The 22,240-nt window shown below is 41.6% G+C and overlaps 1 protein-coding gene across 7 annotated transcripts in view; it reads left to right on the forward strand.

Moving 5' to 3' along the window:
- Positions 1 to 22,240, forward strand: part of ARB2A (ARB2 cotranscriptional regulator A) — a 219,340-nt gene that overhangs the window by 12,107 nt on the left and 184,993 nt on the right. For all 7 annotated transcript variants that reach the window (XM_035099875.3, XM_088652801.1, XM_088652800.1 and 4 more), the window contains exons 4-5: positions 157 to 257; positions 12,388 to 12,453. In XM_035099875.3, coding sequence (XP_034955766.1) covers positions 157 to 257; positions 12,388 to 12,453 — 167 coding nt within the window. The remainder of the gene's footprint in view (positions 1 to 156; positions 258 to 12,387; positions 12,454 to 22,240) is intronic.

Here is a 22,240-nt window from a genome sequence, read left to right on the forward strand (position 1 = left end):
AGAAGAGGAGGAGATGGGGAAGTCTTTTTGCTAATAGTTTTCAGCATTCAACCCATGAATACTTCCTACACAGTGAACAGTTTTATTTTCCCACAGTGAACTATTCTCTCCACTTCTAAAGCTCATGTTCTAAATCTAATATTGTTTCTTTTGTAGAAGGACAGTTAAGACATATAAAAACGGGAGAGCCATTTGTTTTTAACTACCGTGAAGATTTGCACAGATGGAACCAAAAGCGCTATGAAGCTCTTGGAGAGGTATATATTATATACAAGCAATATACAGCTGTGTTTATGTTTGTTGTGTAGCATATTAACATTGTACTTGGTTAAATGAGTGAGAGGGGAAAGTTCAGTATAGTGGTACCTTGGTTCTCGAACGAAATCAGTTCCGGAAGCCCGTTCAGCTTCTGAAACTTTCGAAAACCAAGCCGCAGCTTCCCCTTGGTTGCAAGAGCTTCTTGCACTCAGTGGAAGCCGTGTTGCATGTTCAGGTCCCGAAAAATGTTTGAAAACGGAAGCATTTACTTCCCGGTTTTCAGCATTTGAGAACCGAAACGTACCACAACAGAGGTGTTTGGGAACTGAGGTTCCACTGTATTTTAAATTGAAGGAAAAGATGGAAATAAATGGCCTTGTAAGCAGAGGTAAACTGACCCATGGGAAAAATAGCTGTCCCGCTCTAAATGCTTGCACCAAGGTACCTACAAAGTATGTATAAGGTGGAGTTGTCCATGCCAGTATGATACCTTGCAGCTATTCCTAAGTCCTATTTGTGTAGAATTCCTAACAAATGAACAGTAAACACATACAATAATCACTGAATACTAAGTTTTCTTGTGAACTAATAATATTTTCATAATTTATTTTTTTCTGTTCAAAATTTAATTCCTCTTGGATAGCATGCTGCTTGCTTTGTGTAGTTTTTCACTGACATACATAATTAACCACAGATTTTTATAACAGAGCATTTGTTGTATTTTGAGCAACATGTTATACAGGTAGTATTTTCTCAGGATTTTCAAAAAACTAACTTTCATTTTATCTTTTTTATTATTTTATTTAAAAAAATGTATCAGACTTCCTGCTATACAAAAGGTGTAGCAAGAAAACCTATAGTTCAAGATCCAGGATAGCAAGATGTTGCCAAGTTTCTGTTTTGTTTTGTTTTGTTTTTCCTTGGCTTGATCTCATGTCTCATGAATGATGTTTGAAACTTCTGAACCTTTCTGTGTCTGTGTATTCTCTGATTAAATTTGCTTTTGCACCTTCATCCAAAATTTGAGAGGACTAGCAGAGGCCCTGTATTTAGTGTGCTATGTTTGTTAAAAAGCATACATTAAATGCTTGAATACATTAGGCAAGGGGTCGTTGTTGTTGTTGTTTAGTCGTGTCCGACTCTTTGTGACCTCATGGACTAGAGCATGCCAGGCAGGAGTGCCTATACTAAAATAATGGGCTAATGCTGCCAATTTCTTCAAAAGTCCAATACAATACAAGCAGCACGCAGGGGCACAAGATTAAATCAAGTATTACTAGTACAAAAAGAGAACAATATACAAACGCTGAAACAGAAGCCAAAACCAGATAACATATACAAATAAATAAATACCAAAAGGCGAAACCAGTCTTTATGGTCTTTGAGGCTCTGTTTGTCAGGCTCCTGTAGCGGTCAGCAAAGTAGCAACAGGTTGAACGAAGTATCAACCGGAGTGCACACAGATTAGACAGGCTGCCGGTGTTTGTCACCTGTTTCGCCCATGAAGAGTTTCGGGCTTCTTCAGTAATTTCTCTTTCTGCTTTCTGTAATGTTTAATACATTCAAATTCATATGAAACCTCTTATCTTGGCTTAGGCCACAATGCTCAATTTCTTATTCCAGAGAGTTCTCTCATACAGCTTTGATACATTTACATGTTCAATTTCTTATGTTCAGTGTTTTCTTAGTTTGACCATTTATTGACTAAGCCAATATTCGGGGTTGTTGTTGTTTAGTCGTTTCTGACTCTTTGTGACCTCATGGACCAGAGCAGGCCAGGCAGGAGTGCCTGGCATCTTCCACTGCCTCCCGCAGTTTGGTCAGACTCATGTTGGTAGCTTCAAGAACACTGTCCAACCATCTCGTCCTCTGTCGTCCCCTTCTCCTTGTGCCCTCAATCTTTCCCAACATCAGGGTCTTTTCCAGGGAGTCTTCTCTTCTCATGAGGTGGCCAAAGTATTGGAGCCACAGCTTCACGATCTGTCCTTTCAGTGAGCACTCAGGGCTGATTTCCTTCAGAATGGATAGGTTTGATCTTCTTGCAGTCCATGGGACTCTCAAGAGTCTCCTCCAGCACCATAATTCAAAAGCATCAATTCTTTGGCGATCAGCCTTCTTTATGGTCCAGCTCTCACTTCCATACATCACTACCGTGTTTCCCCTTTTTTAAGACACCGTCTTATAACTTTTTTTCCTCAAAAAACCACACGGTGTCTTATTTTCAGGGGATGTCTTATTTTTTTATTTACGGCACTACAAGACTTGGGTTTTATGAAGCAAGAACTGTCTATAGATAGATCCGCTCTGGGTGCCGGCAATGGAGCCCTATCAGTTGCAAAAGTTGGCACAGATTGCAACGTAAAAGAGGAGATACTCAAGCCGTTGCATTGGGACGCCTTGCTGAAAAAAAAGCGAGAGGACGGATTCCTCTTCCAAATAGAATATCTCCCCGTTCGCGACGCTTGTAAAGCCTTCCCTTTGTCCCCTTCCCAAGCTAACTCTCTGAACATTAATTAACTCCCCCCTCCCCGCTTCCTCGTGCTCCTCCCCTCTAAAGTGGCTGCCTGCCTGCAATGACGATGAGGTGGGAAACCTCTTTGCCAAGTTACAACAGTTAAGAGAGGGAGGCAGGCAGACGGGCAGGTTGCCCTCCTCGCCACCCCTCCAGGTTCCCTGCGCTCCACCGGCAGCTCCTTCTAAGCAGTGGGGGCGGGAAGTGATCCTGCCGAGGGATCTGACTCCGGAGACTCTGCAGGGGGTGGGGTGGGGCTGCTTCATCGTGCCCCTCGTCCCGTGCTTGAGCTGCGCGCCAGGTTTTGGCTCACTTTTTTGTTGCGCACAGAAGGCGGACGGGGCCAGCAGGGCTCCCGCCGCCGCCCGTCACGTCGGCGGTGCGGAAGGGCCAGCGGGCCTCTGGCCACCGCTCTGCCTCAGGCCACAACGTTCCGGCGGCGCGGCTTCCGGCGGCGCGGCTCCCGCCGCCGTCAGTCACCCCGCCACCGCTCTGCCTCCCGCTGCCACTCTGCCTCGGGCCATGCGGCCCACAATATTACGGCAGCAGGGCTCCCGCCACCGCCAGTCGCCCCGGCGGCGCACCTTCCTTGATCCGGCGGCCTGCCGGGTCGGCGCCAATCAGCGCCGCGCTGAGCACTGGATTGAGGAAGCGGCCTGCAGGGGCAGCGCCCAGCAACGTCACACGGAACACCACCTCCTCAATCCAGCAGGCCGCCTTCTCGATCGGGTCTGCAGAGTCAGCGTCCAGCAGCGCCGTGCTGGATAGAGGAGGTGATGTTCCGTGCGGCGCTGCTGGGCGCCGACCCTGCAGGCCGCTTCCTCGATCCAGTGCTCAGCGTGACGCTGATCGGTGCTGACCCGGCAGGCTGCCAGCAGGCCACAGTCTAAAAGGCAGTAGGATAGAAGAACCTCCTCGATCCGGCGCGGCACTGCAGGTAGACCTATGGCTTATTTTCGGGGTATGTCTTATATTTTACAAAGTTTTAAAATCCTGCCCTGGCTTATTTTATGACTACGGCTTAAAAAGGGGGAAACACGGTACTGGGAAAACCATAGTTTTAACTATACAGACCTTTGTCGGCAAGGTGATGTCTGCTTTTTAAGATGCTGTCTAGGTTTGTCATTGCTTTTCTCCTAAGGAGTTAGAACACTTATTTTAATAGTATTAATAGTATTAAAATATTATTATTTAGGGTTGCCATATTTCAAAAAGGAAAGTCTGGACAAAAAAAGTTTTTGAGCTATTTTTAATGAAAAATACATTTCAGTGATTTCTGCCTGGATGTTGAATTTCCAGCTATGTCCTGGAAATTCTGGATGTATGACAACCCTATACTGCTGCTCGGTTGGGCTTACAATTTTCAATATGTTAAATTTCTGCAGTATTGTAGAATCTCTGAAAATACAGTGGTGCCTCGCAAGACGAAAGTAATTCGTTCTGCGAGTCGCTTCGTCTTGTGATAATTTTGTCTTGTGAAGCGCAGTTTGCTGCGGCAAAAAAAAAACCCCGCCGAAAAACTTGCAAAGCACGGCCATAGAAAACTTTGTCTTGCAAGTCACCAAAAACATCGCAAAACGCTTTCGTCTCGCGAGTTTTTCGTTGTGCGAGGCATTCGTTTTGTGGGGTACCACTGTAGTGCATTTAGAAGTGGTTATATGAGAAGCTTGGATTATTAGCAGTCAGGATTACAATCAAATGTATTTATGCATGTACATTTAAATTGCAAGCCGATAATGAAACAAAGTTTTGGGAAATACTTGTGTTGCCTAGGACCATTCAACAGATTATTTTACATCATTCACTTTCTGATCATGGAATCTGGATCTTTTTACAAAACAAAGCATTGTGCAGCTAACCTGGGAGCCCTTAATTAAACAGTAACAGCAGTCTACTTGCTATTTAAAGTGCCTGAAGAACAGAAAAAGTTTTATGGCATATTTAAGACATTATGGTGACATTACAAATGCACAGAGGCCATTTCCCATGTGTGTAAAAAAGCAATCTTTTTACTAATCTATCAGAAATTGTGAAAGGTGCTTGGTGGCATGGTGAAAATTGTCAACATATAGTGAGCTTCTTCACACAATAATTTGATGAATAGAGCAGCTTCCACATATCATCAATGTTTAAATGGAAAAGTATTTGATAATAGACTGCAATACTGTACAAGTCTCTTACATATAACCTTGATTTCCAGCAGATTGTAACTAGATGTAAGATATTTCTGGTTGTTCCCAGTTGTCTTCTTAGATGTGTGTGTGTTGGGGGCGGGATTCCCCTTGCTTAAAGACTAGGTGTGTGGAAATCCACTATCTTCTGTCATTTATTGTAGGGATGGAGAACCCATGCCCCACTAAGCCATTTTAGGTAGTTCAGCCACCAGCAAAATTGCTGGCAATGGTGCTGAACAAGGCATCTTTTCCTTTTGCATATTGCCATTGCTAGCAGGTAGGAGCACTCTGGAAATAGGAACTAGTTCTTTCTGTTTCTAGAACACTGTGAGCTCTTAGCACTGGTGGTATGCAAGAGCTAGAAGAGGTGGCTTTAAAAGATCAGCTGAAGGCCATAGTATCTTCCTCTCTACTTCCACCTTCTTCTCCCAGCTCCAGTGCGAGCCAGTGTGGTGTAGTGGTTAAGAGCGGTAGACTCGTAATCTGGGGAACCGGGTTCGCGTCCCCGCTCCTCCACATGCAGCTGCTGGGTGACCTTGGGCTAGTCACACTTCTCTGACGTCTCTCAGCCCCACCCACCTCACAGGGTGTCTGTTGTGGGGGGGGGGAAGGAGATTGTTAGCCGCTTTGAGACTCCTTCGGGTTGTGATAAGGCGGGATATCAAATCCAAACTCTTCTCCATGATATAATGGGAAGAAATCAAACTCTGAAGAGCAGAGAGACAGAGACTGATTTTCCTTCCTATCACACCATCATCCTGGGAAGAAAGGTCTATCTGTATGCATGAGAGTGAGTGTGGGATGCTCAATGTGTTCATATATTGGCTTCGGCTAGTTGGTTAACAGAGAATTGGGCCACCCCTAAGAGATCATTTGACTGAAATCTCTCTCTCTCTCTCTCTCTCTCTCTCTCTCTCTCTCTCTCTCTCTCACACACACACACACACACACACTGGCTGTAAATATTTGAAGGCTCAAATTTTAAACAAAAAAAATTATACAGGCATTGCAGTCTTCATAATTATTTGGAGGTATATATGAGTGAAAGAAAATTGACTCTTACTGAGCCATTGATAGATCCCATTTGGGTTGGCACATGCAGAATTTTGATTGTGCTGTAGGCGCCAATCACAAAGTGGCTGCCATGGAGAATGGAACAGGAAGCATACCATAGTAGAATACATGGAGAGTCAGTTGGTGTGAGAGCCAGTGTGGTGTAGTTGTTAAGAGCGGTAGACTAATCTGGGGAACCGGCTTGGTGTCCCCACTCCTCCACATGCAGCTGCTGGGTGATCTTGGGCTAGCCACACTTCTCTGAAGTCTCTCAGTCTCACTCACCTCACAGAGTGTTTGTTGTGGGGGAGGAAGAGAAAGGAGATTTTTAGCTGCTTTGAGATTCCTTAGGGTAATGATAAAGCGGGATATCAAATCCAAACTCCTCCTCCTCCTCCTCTTCTTCTTCTTTTTCTTCTTCTTTGGAGTAAATCATCAAACCAATGACTGTGTAGTGAATCTTCCCCAAACCAATAATAAATTAAAGCTGACATTGGTGAATTTTACAATATACCGTATTTTTCCATGTATAAGACACCCCGAAGTATAAGACGCCCCCTATTTTGGGGGACTCCAAATTAAGACTGGACCTGATGGTCAGGGGTCTCTTTACCTTTCTTTACCTTAAATTAAGAAAACACCCCCTCAGCACTATCCATGTATAGGACGAGACCCAATTTTAAACCAAATTTTTGGGTAAAAAAATCCAGCCTTATACACAAAAATACGGTAATCTATATACATCAATCTGGTGCTTACTGGACCCATTATGGCATAAAAACATGGAACTCAGCACACATCCTCATGCATCTTGATCTGTATGGACACAGTGATCAGTTATTTGATGGTTGTTTTCAGGGAATTCCTTTTAACAATCATGAGGATCTGTGCCTTGGATCCATATTTTTCTGTTGTGGCGTTCTGGGAAGCACTGAAAATGGTTTTTATACTAGTGCAATTGACAGAAAGCAATGTCAGCTTTAATTTAATAATTGTTTGGAGGCCATGCCTTTTAGAAATCATGAGGTTCTGTGGTATGCTGGCCCCCATGCCCCCCATGCCTCTCCTTGTCTGTATAGCTATTGAGAAGGGAAAGGAGGATGTCCAATCAGAGGAGATAGGGGGCACATTTAAACCTTATGCACAGGCCAGAGAGCAAGGAGCACATAGAGAAGAAAGAAAAGTTTCCAGTTGTCCAATTTTTGTTTCAGTCAGTTTGGGTCCTTTTGTGTGCACTAGAAAGGCATTGGCAGACACATGTTGACTCTTCAGTGGCATGTTTGGGACCTAAGATCGTGTATATAATAAGATGCCCTGTGATTTCATTTTAGTATCCTGTAATGACTATTAACTGAGATGCCAATAAACATTAAATAGTGTAAATTGTAACTATCTTAAAAGAGAGGCGAAGCAAGGTGGGGAGGATGAAAATTAGTCCACAAGCAGAAGCATATATATGACTTAAAATGGCATAATGACATTAATCCGTGCCAAGTATTTCTCTCCTGCTTCCAGGGAACCATGCCAAGAAAGCACAGATGGAGGTATATTTTTCAGAAGAATGGACAGTAACATTTACATTCAAGATGCATAATACCTTGCTTTTTAAAATATTGTTGTGCCTCTGGGATGCTAGACCCAAGTGTATTGTTTACAATGGGTCTCTGAGATTAGGTACTAAACTTAGCTTTGGAGTATGGATGTGCCTCTTGTTTATCTCATTAAATTTGTTAGCATGTGAGTGAGCTATAAGATTTTCAAAACTACAGGTTTCAAACTCTGTTATGTATTATTCAGCATAATTTAGTAGCTTGCTAAAAAATTAACAATTTAAATAAGGCACTATTGCTGTAGCAGCAGCTGAAGCTTACATAGCTCTAGGATTGCCTGGGAGCAGAGGCATCTGGCTGCAGATGGTACAGAGCTAGCTGTGGAATGGGGGTGACAGAGTGGTTGGAAGGAAAAAGTGTGCTTGAGTTTGGCTACTCAAAGCTTTGCTGGGGTTCTTGTACTGTTTGACGTTTATTTTTTCAAAATAGTTACTATATAAGGAGGCCTGACGGAAATAAAATATACTGGATCCAATTAAGATGATATTGTAGAATATGTTTGCATAAAATATCTTGATAGTACTGCTTGTAAGATGAGAGCATATTTTATCACCTTGAGTGAGATGGTTGAACTACACATAATGAAAAACAAGAGACTGTCACTGAAAAGAAGCATCCCCATTTCAGCTTTTCTCCCCACTCTAGGCCAGGGATATCCTAGTGTCACTATGCTGTATATTTCACTGACTCAACAAAACCGCAGCCAGTGAGATTAAAATGGCATGAGGGAATGTATGGCAATCTCAATAATAGGACACAGGAAAGGTTTGAATGTAATACAAACCGATAGTTTTGTGTTAGAAGAATGAGCTGCAGTGAGCCTTGCCTTCATGTGCTCCCCCTCCCATACCCCCCAACACTTCTCCGAAGAAAATAGGGATGTCCTAAGGAAAAGCAGGATCAAATCAGAAACTGGGATGGCTTCTGTAAATCCAAGACTGGCCCTGGAAAATAGGGACACTTGTAGGGTCTGCCCTCCACCTTTGGTGTTGCCACAAAGAAGAGTTTCAAAACTTTTCCTTCCATTTTAGATTAACTGCAGAATGCTGTGTTGTTTGAATCTGGACAAACCATAGATAACATTATGATTAGTTGAGAAAAGCCTATGTCAAACCATATTTTAAGATATTTTAGGATAGATTTTCATTGGCCACAGTGCGTAGTAAGACTGAGTCCACGTGTTGTATGCCAAAGAAGCTTTTTGTTCTTCTTGTTACTTACTGGCAGGTTTGTCATTTCAGGATCAAAATAAAGCTCATTCAACCCAAGCATACAGCAACAGCAGTATCAAGCCTCTGGTCAGCTTTACCACTTGAGACTGGCGCGGGGCAGTCTAATGATACTCATTCTGCATTTTTTGCCAAGTACCATACACTGACACAGTAAAGTAGAAAAAATAACAAGTTGACAGTTGTATGCCATAAATTCATTTGTTTTGTTTTTAAGCACCGAAAAAGCATGTTTCTGTTTATACCTGTACTGCTGCTGCTGCTGCTGCTGCTGCTACTGCTACGTTCAGTTTAGGTTCCACCCCTCTTCCCAAAGGAGAAAATACTTAAGTATTTTATTATTATAGTCTATATAATGCTGAAGCTTTAAATCTAATTGGGTTAATGACCATATTAGGGGCTCTAAGCAGTTTACTTCTAACATACTGTACAGATCACATGCCTAATTAAAATCACTTGGATCCATAGAAAGTGCTCAGGCTTGGATAGCAGAGGTGGCTGCTGCCTAATTGTGCAGGGTAACTTTCAACTAATGCATCCTGTTAGTGCAAGGACTTCTGCTTGTGCAACAGGACTCCCCCCTCTCCTTTCCCTATAGGTGCACTGCATACTACCCACATCTGCTCCAAAACATTGCTAGAACCCCTATAAGATGTTTAGGGGGTGTGTGGGAAAGGAGGAGGGCACAATTCCCGTTGTATTAGAGGAAATCATTGCACTGACTGGACGGTGACATAATACTACTTTGGATTCAACACTATGCGTTTTAGCTGACCTTTGGGTGTCAGGCTTATGCCAGGTGAGGGTGGATAAACCTCAGTGAATTTGATGAATGGTTTATTCTGTGTTGGTAAAGTTGTTCTTTTAACTTGTTTTGATCCTTAAGGATAGAGTTAGAGTTTGCATCCTTCTGTCTTGGGAGACAGTGGAGTGCACTTCCAGGGGTGAAGTCAAGCCACCGGAGAATCACATCACCTGCTGTGGCTGCAGAGACTGGTAGCTTGTAACTGCTGCCTCCTGCGTTGTTTTTGTTGCATTAGCAGCACTGAAGTGACCTCTCCAGGCATAGCTCCTAGGCTAGTTCTGGTGAAGAGGAAAAAGAGGTGTTTCCTCTTTTTAGGTTGACAGCAGATGGAAGATGCTATGACTAGGGCACCTACTGGGCAACTTAAGAACTTAAGAAGAGCCTGCTAGCTTAGGCCAGTGGCCCCTCTAGTACATCATCATGTTCTGACAGTGGCGAACCTGATGCTTATGGGGAATCTGCAAGCAGGATATGAGTGTAATAGTCCTCTGTTCATCTATAATTCCAAGCAGTTAGCATTTAGAGGCATACCACCTCTGACAATGGATGTAGGTTATAGCTATCATGGCTAGTAGTGAATGTGTCTAACCCTTTTTAAAAATCTTCCAAGTTGGTGGGCACCACTGCTTCCTGCAGAAACTAGTTCTGTAGTTTAACTATGCACTGTGGTAATTTTATTATTTTATCTCTCCTGAATCTTTTAAAATTAAGCTTCATTGTAGGTCCATAAATTCTAGTGTTTTAAGAGGGAGAAAAACTTTCACTATCCACTTTCTCCATGCCATGCATAATTTTATAAGTTTTTGTCATGTCACCTCTTACTCACCTTTTCTCTAAACTAAAAAGTCCCAAATGCTGCAGCCTTTCATCAGAGAGGAGTTGCTCCATCCCCTTTATCATTTGGGTAGCCTTTTTTAAACCTTTTCTAACTCCACAGTATCCCATTTGAGGTGAGGCAACCAGAACTGTTTTTTTTCCTTCCACCACAAGGTAGATACCATTTTGTGTGCCGTTTCTACAAACATTATTTTGAGCACTTTATTATTGTTGTGTTCGCTTCAGTGACTCTTCAATCTCAACTTATGAAACTGTAGAAATATAACTGCTTTGCTGTTCCCAGAAAGTGAAAGATGATTTCATTGAACCATAAACAGTTAGGCCCTAGGGGTAAAATTACATCGGTTGCATGTTTCTAACATGCTGCTTTGGGATAAACATGTCTTAAATCAACTCACTGCTCACAGTCAAATTCTTGTTCAGATTTGCTGTAGAGACTGAAAGACTGATCTGTCTACTAATACTGTGAAGCTTTTGTAATCTAATTTGCATGAATTATTTGCAAAAGGTAACAATGGCTTGTTATATATTCTTGGGCTGCAATCCTGAACATGTATTTTTTTCTTCAAAGAAATGTGTGTAGAAATGTCTGTAGGGTAACAATTTGTCACCTTGATCTGGAACTTAGCCCACTAGTCTACTTGGCCACCCCCATTGGGACAGCGGTATTGCAAATTGCTTCAGGATATTGTAAATTACTCATGGAACGTGATTCATAAATGAAAATAATAACAATAATAATTGGGGCTTATGAGCTGGTGCTAGGAAAATCTAATCTTTTTTTTTCTTTTTCAAATGATAGTGCTTTAAAAGTTCAGCTGTTTTGGTATAACACCTGAGGAGTGTACTGTGTTCGGATTTGATGCCCTTGGTTTAATTTTCAGTTGTAATTACTTGGGAACTTGATTTGTTAGGTTCCCTTTGCAATTTTAAAGTAAGTGGGTTTTTTAAAAAGAAAATCTTACGGATTTTACTGGTCCATAATGCTTTCACTGTATTTTCCTCCATAGATTAAGGAGCTTATCTATGCTATAATTAGATTTAGTAACCTAGATTTTAGAGATCTCTGTTTAAGGCATTTAGAATCCTTTATTGAGTATATTATAGATATTATCTGGGAATTCAGTTTTGTTCCGTACATCTTGCATATAAAATCTGAACCTGGGCTTCTTGGGTGTGATTCTCAATAATTTTAATGCAGCAATTCTAATAAAATGTGTTTAGAAAGGTAGGCAAGGTGGGTTTATTGAACTTCATTTGCTAGCTTCTGTTTCAATGAACAAAATCTAGTCATATCATATTGGAACATTTTTATCTTCTGCATTTGCTTACAGTCTCTCGAGGTAGTGCTCAAAAAGTATCATATCTGTTCTGTAAATTTGGGTATTTGTGACCGAAACAAACTTCTTAACAAATCTTTAAAAGAACTTGCTTAACTTCATCTTGTGCTCCCCTCAGAAAATACAAAGTCAGTCATTCTCCCCTTTCCACTAAGAGAAAGCAGGGTAAATCTCTTTTTCTGTTTAGGCCACCTTTGACCTGTTCCTTCTCTGTTCAGTGAATAAAGGGTGAATAAAGATCTGCTGTCAGTGTGGCTCATGAACTGGATGTGCAGTGACAAAGGGAGATTGTTTTAAGAGAGTTGCTTATTGGAGCTGATTTGAAAGTAGTTCTTAGCAAATGCTTTTCTTGTATCTCTGGGTTTGTATTATATATGAAATGGTCTTTATCATTAATTTCCAGGCTAATAATTTACACAACAACACAATGTGAAATCCCAGAAAGTTATACTGTATGTCTAGACAAAAATATATACTTTGCATAGAGAGGCAAGCTGTCTGTCTTTTTAAATTTGTAATTTTTGAAAGAGCAATTTAAATGAGCATTATATGAATGTTTTCTCTTGTAGATCATCACCAAATATGTATATGAACTACTGGAAGAAGAATGCCATTTGAAAAAAGTATACATACCGGTAAGTTAAATATACCCGGTTTTTTTCAGCATCTTGGGAAATAGCAATAATACAGTCTGAGGAATTATAATTTATTTTATTTCATAGTTTTTCCTATGCTGTGAGTTGTAAGTATCATGTGTGTGCATTAGGAACAGTTCAGACACATACTATTTTGTTATTAACTTGTGTGATGTAGACGGGCCTATAATGAAGAAATCTAGGTGGGCTTTTTTGGAGGGATATATATACACACACACACACACACACACACACACACACACACACACACACACATACACACACACACACACATACATACATACATACATACATACAAAAAAACTCAGGTTTGAATTAGTTTTGAAACTTCTTGGGTAACCATGAGGCAATTATAGTGTCAGTTAAACCTACCTTGAAGGGTTATTTTGAGGATAAAATTGTATAAAGATGTGTATGCTGTCCTGTACTACTTGGGAGAAAGATAGGAAAGAAAGATTACAAAAATATATTCACAGACTAACTGTGGGATGCAAAGGGTTAAGTGCAGTCAAGTCACAACAATCCCTAGATAGTCCACTTGGAGGACTGAGGAGGAGGATATGACTAAGCGTAGTTTCCTCTTCCTTCACATGCAAATGAGTTGAGGAAGTGGCAGATAAATCCTGAAGGAAACAGCCATTTTCCCTTTCTTGGACCAGACCTCTTGGACTACACACATCTTAGTGAGTCTCTCCCTCAAGGCCTCCAGCCTAGAGAGAGAGATGAGATGGAGTCTCACTTCTTATAAGTGAACTTCACAATGTATATATTACCTTTTAACTAAGCAAGTCTACCTCTTGAGTGTGCTGTACCTCGAGATGCTTGTAAGTAAACATCTTTTATACTTTTAAGAGCATTGTGTTGTGTCTTTTCTTTTAAGAGGGAAAAAGGGGAAATACCAGGAAAATACACTTTATTTTAGTGGCTTAAATCAAGCCTGCGCAAACGTTCTTCTGCTGTGTATTTTGCAAAAGGGGAATGTTTTACTCTGCTAAAGTTTTGTGCTTGCTAGCGCAAGCGGGGATAGGATATATTAAACAATATCTCCTCATCCACATTCCTGAACATTCCCACAAAGGGTTATTGCGGCCCAGAGTTGCGTATTTTGTGTATTTTTGAAGGATTGATTTGGATTGTGATTTTGAACTCTGTAGGATTTTTCCAGTTAGGATTTCCTGGTTGAGCACATGGTCTCTTTGTTCTGCAGTGTGCTTGGGGGATTAACTACCCCTCCCCTCCCTCAGAGTTTACAGCACTGAGAAAGCTCAGAGGTAGTGAAGATATTTTTGAGATTTTGAATTTGATTTTTGAAAGATTTTTGAATTTTGGAAATTTTTGAAGTTTTAAGATGGCAAGCTCCAGTTTTGATAGTGAGGCAAGACCAAGTTTTATGCTGCTGGATGACAATAATTTTGTGCAGTGGAAGCAGCGCGTTTTAGTTTATCTTGCTGCTAGGCGTGTTCTGCAGGCCATTAAGGAAGAAAAGCCTACAGGAACCGATGCAGAAGCTTTAGCTAAGATAGAAGCTTGGAGTATTAAAAATGATGAAGCCAAGCACATAATTTTGAGCAGTTTGAGGAATGAGCATCTATCAATGATAAATTTTGAAGATGATGCATCTAAGATCCTAGAGGACATTGAACGCATTTATGCACAATCTACAGAGAGTTCCTATAGATACTTGTTGGATAAGTTACTCAAGTTGAAGATGAATTCTAGAGAAGAGTTTACAGAGCATTTTAAGAATTTTTCTGAGATTGTTCAAAGAATTGCCCTTACTCCCAGAGCCTTTGATGATGTGACTAAAGTAACGTTTATGCTTGCATCATTGGGACCTACGTTTGCTCCATTTAAAAGTATAATGGATCACACAAAGGATTTAACTTTTAATGAGCTTATCAACCATTTAAGAGAGGAATGCAGAGATAGCCTTGATTCTCAAGAAAGGAATCCAAGGAGGAAGGATAGCAGCTATGCATCCAAGCATTTTGGAAAGTCCAGACAGACATCTAGAGAAATAATTTGTTTTAAATGCAATGGGAAAAACCACATAGCAAGGAACTGCAAGAGTCAAAATGGGGATAAAGTTGAATCCCACCCCTCAAAACCACAAGGTGTTAAGAAGGGGAGTCATGAGCAAACCATGTTGATGCAGGAGAGGAGTTTAGCTGTCCAGGATTGTGAAAATAAGCGCAATAAGTGGATTCTTGACAGTGGAGCGAGTTCTCATTTCTGTTATGAAAAGGAGTATTTTAATGAGATTAATGGGGATGAAACCTCTGAAATTGAGATTGCTGATGGCAACATTGTAAAGGCAATTGGTTCAGGAACTGTGAATTTGAAATTCAACGTAGATCATGAAACAATTAATACTAAGATAACTGAAGTTAAGTTTGCACCAAAGCTTAATTGCAACTTACTCAGCGTGTCCAGTTTGGACAGGAAAGGTTTTAAAATTACATTTGAAAAAGGACAATGTATTGTGACTAAGCATGATGAAGTTTATGTTCAAGGCACACTAAAGGATGGTGTATATGAGCTTAATGTTTCAGAGAACCAGCAGAACCAGTCTGCAAAGGTGGCGCAACCAAGTCAAAAGGACGAAGGAAGTCTGGAACTCTGGCACAAGAGACTTGGACACAGAGACACCAACGTTATTCTGGAACTACAGAAAGGTGATCTTGTGAGAGGTCTGCAGGTAAAGCAAAGCAACACAAATACACCAACATCAAAATGTATAACTTGTGTTAGTGAGAAAGCAACTAAACCTTCTTTCCCACGTTGTGCAGAGAAGAGAAGCACTAAAGTATTGGACATTGTCCATACAGATCTATGTGGACCAATGAATGTGTCTTCTCTAGGAGGTAATAAATATATTTTGATATTTTTGGACGATTTCTCGAGATTCTGCGTAGCCTACTTTATCAAGGAGAAGAGTGAGACAGTGGAATTGTTCAGGGACTATCTTAACATGGTCAAGAACAAGTTCCAGCGAGCCCCTTCCATTTTAATGTCCGATAATGGTGGGGAATTTTGTTCACATGAGATGCAGGCCGTCATGGCTAGAGAAGGCATATCACACGTGACCACAGTTGCCTACACACCCCAACAAAACTCAATTGCAGAGAGGAAATTTAGATCCATTTTGGAAATGACAAGGTGCATGCTAAAGGAAGCTAACTTGTCACACAGGCTGTGGGGTGAAGCGGCTCGTTGCTCAGTCTATCTTCAGAACAGACTGCCCACAAAAGGCGCAGAGCGCACACCATTTGAACTTTGGCATGGAAAAGCCCCAAATTTGTCACATATACGTGTATTTGGAAGTTTGTGCTACTATCATGTGCCCAAGGAGCACAGACACAAACTTGATTCCAGAGCGAAGGCAGGGATCCTAGTTGGGTACGCTTCTGGAGGAAAAGGATATAGAGTCTTGGATCCGCAAACTGGCAAGACAAGTTCGCAGCATGTAATTTACTTCGATGAGCAAGGCAAAGTTGATACAAAGGACACTGCCATTGATTGTTCCAAGGAGCCACAGGATGAGGAATTTGTGATTTTTCCTTTTGAACCAATACAAAGTACTAATCCAACTTCTAGTGTCGTAGCACCCCCTATAGGTGACACCCGAGAAGACGTGGAGGTCCAGGCCCCTGGCAGCACCAGAGACGAAGATGATGACGAGCAGCTGTATGGGGATATGCCACTGCTGGAGGAGGATGAGGAAGCTGATGCGGTCGAAAGACCAGAGGTCAGACGCTCATCCAGAACCAACAGAGGTGTTCCACCATTACGGCTGTCCTACCTTACAAGGTCGGCGTCTCCACAGGAACCTTCCAAATGGGAAGAGATAGAGAGGATGCCACCAGATGAAGCCAGTCTCTGGAGGAAAGCTGCTCAGGAGGAGATAGATGCACTTCATCGGAACAGGACCTGGACACTCACAGAACTACCTCCTGGTAAGGAAGCAATTGGAAGTAAATGGGTGTTCAAGGTTAAAAAGGGTTCAGAAGGGGAGGTGCAACGCTACAAAGCTAGGCTTGTGGCACAAGGTTTTTCCCAGAAGTATGGAGAGGATTACGATCAAGTGTTTGCACCGACAGTTCGATACAGCAGTGTCAGACTACTTTTAAGTATTGCAGCATCTAAGCAAATGTCAGTTTACCATATTGACATTGCGACAGCCTTTCTTCACGGCGAAATTTCTGAGCAGATTTATATGAAGCAGCCCAAAGGTTTCATTAAACCAAATGAGGCACATCTAGTGTGCAAGCTGCAGAAAGGACTTTATGGTTTGAAGCAAGCAGCGAGGGCTTGGAACCAGAAACTCCATGAGATGCTGGTGCAGCTTGGGTACAAGCAAGGGACTGCTGATAAGTGCTTGTACACCAAACAAAGGAATGGACAGTTTTCGTACATTTTAGCCTTTGTTGACGACCTTTTAATTTCTACGTCAAATGAGAAAGACTATAAAGACATAGTCAAACACCTCAACAGGGAAGTAGAGGTCAAGGAACTTGGAAAAGTGAAATACTACTTGGGAATTCAAGTTGAGAGAGAAGAGGATGGATCGTTCTTACTCAGCCAAAGGCAAAAGATAACTGAACTGATTGAAAGCATGCAGATGCAGGACGCACACCCAGTTGCGACACCGATGGCCACAGACTTCTTGAAGAATCAACAAGGTTCGAAGTTGCTGCCAAACAACACGCAATACAGGTCAGCGGTCGGCAAACTTTTGTATTTGGTTACCACATGCAGACCTGACCTGGCAAGTGCAGTGGGGATCCTAAGTAGGAAAGTAAGTTGTCCCACTGAGCATGATTGGGCTGGAGTTAAGAGGGTTGTTCGTTATCTAAAGGGAACCATGGACTGTAAATTAAAACTGCCAGCTGTCAGAGACCCTAAACTGCTTGGGTACACTGATGCGGATTGGGCTGGGGACAATAAGGATTATAAATCCACAAGTGGCTATGTTTTTATGTATGGGGACGGAGCTATTGCATGGGGCAGCTATAAACAGAAATGTGTAGCTTTATCGTCCACAGAATCTGAGTACATTGCGGCTTCGGAAGCTTGCAGAGAGATCCCCTGGCTGGATCAGCTCCTGAAGGACTTTGGCGTGCCAAGAACGGGACCTGTCAGCTTGATGGAGGACAATCAGAGCAGTATGAAGCTGACACAAAGTGAAAAGTTCCTTGCACGCACCAAACACATTGGGGTCAGGTACCACTACATACGCCAGGTGATCGAGGATGGACTTGTTGAAATGTGTTACTGCAACACTGACCAGATGACTGCAGATGTCCTAACAAAGCCCCTGCCAAGAGAGAAGTTCCAGGATCTTCGTGGCAAGCTGGGACTCTTGGGTGGTTGATTAAAGTTATTTATGTATGTTTTTGTGTATGTTGTGAATTGCCTGAGAAGGGGTTTGTGGGATGCAAAGGGTTAAGTGCAGTCAAGTCACAACAATCCCTAGATAGTCCACTTGGAGGACTGAGGAGGAGGATATGACTAAGCGTAGTTTCCTCTTCCTTCACATGCAAATGAGTTGAGGAAGTGGCAGATAAATCCTGAAGGAAACAGCCATTTTCCCTTTCTTGGACCAGACCTCTTGGACTACACACATCTTAGTGAGTCTCTCCCTCAAGGCCTCCAGCCTAGAGAGAGAGATGAGATGGAGTCTCACTTCTTATAAGTGAACTTCACAATGTATATATTACCTTTTAACTAAGCAAGTCTACCTCTTGAGTGTGCTGTACCTCGAGATGCTTGTAAGTAAACATCTTTTATACTTTTAAGAGCATTGTGTTGTGTCTTTTCTTTTAAGAGGGAAAAAGGGGAAATACCAGGAAAATACACTTTATTTTAGTGGCTTAAATCAAGCCTGCGCAAACGTTCTTCTGCTGTGTATTTTGCAAAAGGGGAATGTTTTACTCTGCTAAAGTTTTGTGCTTGCTAGCGCAAGCGGGGATAGGATATATTAAACAATATCTCCTCATCCACATTCCTGAACATTCCCACACTAACTGGGGTGTAGTCTTAAGTTACAGAAATAGTTTGCTGGACTAGATCATGTGTATATAGATGCCTTCATAATTTCCTCAGTTTTACCCACCAGTTTGTTCTGAGAGAGGAGGGAAGATAATAGAAATTATGTAAATTTTCTATGCATGTATGCCAGGTTGCATGTTACTTCTGAAGCCCGATCTGAAAGCTATAGATCAGGCATCCCCAAACTTCGGCCCTCCAGATGTTTTGGACTACAATTCCCATCTTCCCCAACTACTGGTCCTGTTAGCTAGGGATCATGGGAGTTGTAGGCCAAAACATCTGGAGGGCCGCAGTTTGGGGATGCCTGTTCTAAACCATGCTTTTTTGCAATTGTAAGATCAGTAGGGACAAAGCACGAGGCCTTTGCAGTGGTACCAACATTATGGAACTTATTTTAAAAGAAAAGTTTTAGGGCTGGTCCTGTTGCATTTTTTAATACATAGAGATGTTTTCATTACACCAAATCATTAAGGATTAGTGAGGTCATTTTAAAATTACTGACTGTATTGGCTGCAGCTGAGTTGTTTTATGCTATTTTATTGTTCCAAGATCTTGTGTTTATATTGTGTTCATTCTGTGTTTTTACTGGAGGCTTCCTTGGAAATGTGTAAATAAGGAATGTCCAATTAGTAAAAATAAGACAGTGCAAAGTAGGAAAGTAGTCCTCTCCAATAAAAAGTCAGTATGCATGATGATGAATTAATACTCCTCGGTCAAAAAATATTGGAAGCTTTCTATGCGAAAAGCAGTACTAACATAGATTGATATAATAAAAAAAGAATCCTAGACCATAAATGTAATTATACAATCTTTTGGAAAAAGTGGAAGATATAAGCAGTGAATTGTCAAGATACAAATTGCTTTGTACACTTTCAGTGTGATGAGAAATAAATGGTATACTAGGTTGACTTGTCAATAAAGTGTGATTGGACACTGGTGTGACCTTTTTATGTGTATCCTTTAGTGAAAGCTTCATTTAATGAATTACAGCAGTTTGAAGACAAATCGGCTTGAAGAAATGTTTCCAAATGCAATTAAGATTAAGCTGGTAAAGGTTGATTCCAAATGTGAATGGTAAACATATGATGGCTAGTCCATAGTTATATATGTAAGCGGAGTATTTTATAATGCATAGCTTTGTTTTCCTCTTGCCCATGCTCCCAAGAATATTGGAAATGGTTCTGTAACAGTAGTTATTGAGAAAAAGAGAGTAAAATTTGCTCATAATAGGGCGAGAACTATGTACCCAGCACTGGGTCCCTGGCACTGAAGCTGAATCCCTTTCCACCAAGCCATCTCTCCACAGTCTCACACTTCGAGCCAGATGCCAGATAGGTTTACCTGTAGAAGGCAGAAGGGGGACGGGTCCTTGCCAGAGAGAGAGTAAAGCCCTGTATCTAACCAAGGGCTGGAGATTTCCCACTGGTATTAATAAATTTTAAAATATGAATAAATATTTAATGTAATAATAATTTGTGTTTAGCCATAATAATTTGCCAGGGTAGTTTCCCCTTTCTTTTTATATTTGTCAAGAGAAACTTTTGAAAAAACAGTAGTTGCAAAATTAATGCATTTAAACCAAAAACAAGAAACTAGGCCAATTTAGGGCTTAAGATTGAGAAATCTGTAGCTAAGAACAGCTCACCCAGTGCTAAAAGAGAAAGAATTAAGTCCTGAAGGGAAAAAAACATTAGTTACAATATTACTGGAATTCCTGTAGAAAAATAAATTCGAGTCAGAGCTTGGGCAATCTGAAAAGAACAAATCCTGTAAAGAGCAATCAAAAGTAACTAGAGAGCAGAGTTAAGACTCCCATGCTCACACCTTTGAATGAGGAATAGAATATACAAAACCTAGAAAATCAGTCAGTTTTGACACCAGATGTACTGAAAAATATGATACTTGCAGGAATACTCTGTTGTGAGAAATAATAACAAAATCTAAACCTATTAATACTTGAATCGGTATAAGGCAACCTATGCATTTGAAAAGGAATAAAAATAAACTAATGTGTAGCCAAGAAAGTCAACCCTAGGAAGAAGTGCTAAAGGGAAGACAATGCAAACTGAAGTAAGAAATAGCAACACACTAAATCTAAGCCTATTAATGAGTACAGGGTTATTTATTCTGACAAAAAGGCTTAAAAGATTACAGAAAAATCTATTATTTAATCCAAAAATCTGACATTTAAGAGAAAGGTAAAACCTAAACACTATCGTAGAAAGGATCCCAATAAATTACACAAAAGAGAAATTGAAACAGAAATCTCCCGCCTTTCTGAAGGCCCAAAAAGTTAGGAGGATACATTTAAAGAAAAGTGTGCGAAGAATGCTAAAATGAAGAAAAATCCTAAGAACTATGTTACAAGCTGTTTGGTTAAGCTGCATCCATACTTCCAGAAAATAAGGAAGAAATTAATGCTATCAAGATGGGATAGCAGTCAACCTAGAAAATAAGCATCTAGTGACCCAGCCTTGCTCTATGAAGCTGTGCTTGGGCAGAAATATATCAATTAGCAAGATGAAACCTTTATAAAAATGAAATGCACACAGCAAGACTTGGACTTGTTTCCAGACTTGGAGTAATGTGAGCACCTTACAAATATATGAGGTGAGTGTGTGAATCTCAGTTTCACAAACTAGCAACTAACCAGGAACAGATAATGTTGCCTTTCATAAGATACAGTGTTACTAGAAGAAAATGAAGAAAAATGCTGACAAACTGAAGAGAAAAGTCTAGACTCCAGAACTAGAAAATTCCAAAAGCTAGCGCAATTTTTAGGCTAAGTTTTCTCCCAGTGAAAACCCTTTTAAAAGCCTGTGCCACAAAATGCTGGCATATCTTAGGAAATGGCGGTCTGTAACGTTTGCCAATCCCAAAGGCTTAATGGAATGCTGTTGGAACGACAGTGTTGGCAAAATCAAGGAAATTCAGTGACGCACAGAATATTTCTGAGAGGATGTTGCTAAAATCCTCCTGACTCCAGACTCCATACTCCTGAAGCCAACCCAGAGCTTAGCTCCAGCCGGAGCTTGCAAGTTCCCAGCTCTGTGTTTGCTAAAAGCCCTGAATGAGGGAGAAATGCAATTCTGCATTGAGTCCTTAACAATGAGCTGGTAAAAGGCTATGGGGAATAGGTGGCAATGAGAGACACCCTCCCGCTGCAAGTCAGATTCCCAGAACGTGAAGGTGTTGCCAGGAGGAGCAGGAGAAGCAGCAGAAGCAGCAGCTGCAGCGCCTGCCCCTGCCTGATGTCACGTCCAGCACAAGCGCCCAAGAGTCGGCGCTCAGCGGCGCTTGCTGGCATTGCGCGCTTGGCACAGCTGGCCTGAATTTGCCCCGCTCGGAAACGGCCGGGCGTGGGGTGCGCGTGCTTTGTTGGGCAGAGGAGCTGCTGCGATCCGGCAGCACTCCCTCTGGCTGCTCTGAGGAGCGCACGTCTGAGGAGGAGGGAAAAGAGGAGGAAGCAGTGAAGCGGCAGCAACTCTGCCTTCAACCCCTCTCTGATCAAGGTTCCTTTCATAAATCTTAATCTGACAGCTTCTTCTACCGCCTTGTTGGGGGGCAGTAAAGAAGCGACAGACGGATTCACTTCCGGAAGCCTCGTTGCCTTAGGGGCTGATGTCGGGGGGATTAAAACCTCCCCCTGGAGCTGAGGAATATTGGGTGGAGATGGTCCCTTGATACTAGATCCTGATGATCCTAATGAAATCTC

This window comes from Zootoca vivipara, chromosome 10 (assembly GCF_965207765.1).
Source record: "Zootoca vivipara chromosome 10, rZooViv2.hap1.1, whole genome shotgun sequence".
Classification (NCBI taxonomy): domain Eukaryota; kingdom Metazoa; phylum Chordata; class Lepidosauria; order Squamata; family Lacertidae; genus Zootoca; species Zootoca vivipara.